Source organism: Fringilla coelebs, assembly GCF_963513975.1.
Source record: "Fringilla coelebs genome assembly, chromosome: 3".
Classification (NCBI taxonomy): domain Eukaryota; kingdom Metazoa; phylum Chordata; class Aves; order Passeriformes; family Fringillidae; genus Fringilla; species Fringilla coelebs.
Genome location: NC_140030.1, coordinates 40,928,411 through 40,930,484, shown reverse-complemented (window position 1 = coordinate 40,930,484; position 2,074 = coordinate 40,928,411). Strand labels below are relative to the sequence as shown.

At 73.6% G+C, this 2,074-nt stretch overlaps 1 protein-coding gene across 1 annotated transcript; it reads right to left on the bottom strand.

Moving 5' to 3' along the window:
- Positions 1–252: 252 nt before the first annotated feature.
- On the bottom strand, positions 253–1,557 carry POU3F2 (POU class 3 homeobox 2; the record flags this gene model as incomplete). The annotated part of the gene is made up of 1 exon (XM_084202193.1): positions 253–1,557. One exon carries the CDS (start codon positions 1,555–1,557, stop codon positions 253–255), a length of 1,305 nt encoding a protein of 434 aa, XP_084058319.1.
- Between the last annotated feature and the right edge of the window lie 517 nt (positions 1,558–2,074).

The following is a 2,074-nucleotide window of genomic DNA, read 5'->3' as shown; positions in this document are numbered from 1 at the left end:
TTGTCTGTCTATCTGTCTGTCCGCTGTGATTCGCGCTCGCCCTCTCGCTCGCTCGCTTTTTGTTTTCTTTTCTTTTTTTCGCGTTTGTTTCTTTTTTTTTGATTTTTTGTCTTTTTTGTTAAAGATAGGAGAAAATAAAATTAAAAAAAAAGAAAAAAAAAAAGAAAAAAAGGACAATCAAAAGTTGGGGGAAGGAGAGGAGGAGGAGGAGGAGAGGAGGAGGAGGAGGGGCCGGGCGCCCCCGCCGCGAGTTCACTGCACGGGGGTCTGCACCCCGTGGTGCGGCGGCGTGTCCCTGCTGGCCCCGTACACGTCCTCGGCGCCCGGCAGCGTCCCTCCCGGGGGAGTCATGCGCTTCTCTTTCTGTCTCCTGTTACAAAACCACACTCTCACCACCTCCTTCTCCAGCTGTAGGCTGTCCGCGAGCGAGGTGATCTCCTGGGCGGAGGGCTTGGGGCACTTGAGGAAGTGGCTCTCCAGCGCGCCCTTGACGCTCACCTCGATGGAGGTGCGCTTTTTCCGCTTGCGGCCCTGCGCCGCGATCTTGTCTATGCTGGTGGGGCTGCCCGAGGAGGAGTCCGCCTCCTCCAACCACTTGTTCAACAAAGGCTTCAGCTTGCACATGTTCTTGAAGCTGAGCTGCAGGGCCTCGAAGCGGCAGATGGTGGTCTGCGAGAAGACGTTGCCGTAGAGGGTGCCCAGCGCCAGCCCCACGTCCGCTTGGGTAAATCCCAGTTTGATGCGCCTCTGCTTGAACTGCTTGGCGAACTGCTCCAGGTCGTCCGAGGTCGGCGTGTCCTCGTCGGAGTGCGGGTCGTGGTGCGGCGGCGGCCCGGGGGGCGCGGCGGCGGCGGCGGACGGTGCCGGCCCGGCCGCCCCGGGGTGGGGGCCGTGGGGCGGCGGCGGGTGCTCGGGGCCGTGGTGCGGCGGTCCCGGCGGCGGCTCCTCGTGGGCGTCGCGCAGGCCGTGGTGGTGCAGCCCCGGCTGCCCGGCGCCCAGCATCCCGTTGACGGTGAAGCCGGGCGGCTGCGAGTAGAGCAGCCCCGCCTGCGCGCCGTTGGCCGCGGCCATGCCGGGCGGCAGGTGCGCCGCGCCGCCCGCCCGCCACGCCGCTGCCGCCGCCGCCGCCGCCGCCGCGTGGTGCCCTCCGCCGCCGCCGCCGTGGTGCACCAGGTGCGGCGCCCGCCCCGGCGGCGGGTGCTGCGGCGGCGGCGGCAGCTCGTCGCCGCGCCCGCCCGCCTGCACCACCGCCGGCTTGATGTCGGGCTGGCCCAGCGCGCCCGCCGACCAGGGCGCCTCGCCGCCGCCGCCGCCGCCGCCGCCCCCGCCGCCGCCGCCGCCGCCGCCACCGCCGGGGCCGCCGTGGGACAGCGCCGCGATCCACTGGTGAGCGTGGCTCAGCGGGTGCCCGTTGCTCTGCAGCGCGTAGTCCGCCTGCACCAGGGCGCCGGCGTCGCGGTAGCCGCCGCCGGGCTGCATGCCGCCGGGCGGCTCGGCGTGCACCATGGGGGAGCCGGAGGCGAGCAGGCTGTAGTGGTTGGAGGCTGCGGTCGCCATGACTCGCCGAGCCGCACTGATCGCGCCGGTTAAAGGCGCCGCGCATTTGACAGCTACTTTTTCGCCTCGGGCGCCGCGCGGCGCCCGCGCCCCCCCGGCCCGCGCGGCGGGGCCCACTGCGAAGGCACGCGCGGCCGCCCCGCCCCGCCGCCGCACGCCATTGGCTCCCCGCGCCCTGACGGACGCCGGCGCTCCCGGCGACCGCCGCCGCCGCCGCCCGCCATTGGCGCGCCCCGCCGGCCGCGCCCCGCCCCGGCCCCGCCCCCGGCCCGCCCCCGCTCCAACCCAACTCCGAGGGGGAACGGGGCGCGGGGGAGCGGCGGCCGCGGGGCGGGGGGAGCGCTGGGGTGGGCAGGGGCGCCCCGCCGCCGGCCCCGCCCCGGCCCGCCCCGCCTCGCACCGCACCGCCGGCGGGAGGATGCGGCCGCTGCCCGGGCGCCCGCCGGCTCCTGTTGCTCGCGCCCCGACGCGCGTCTCTGCGCGGAGCGCGGCCGCACCGCCCCGGAGCGGGCGCTGC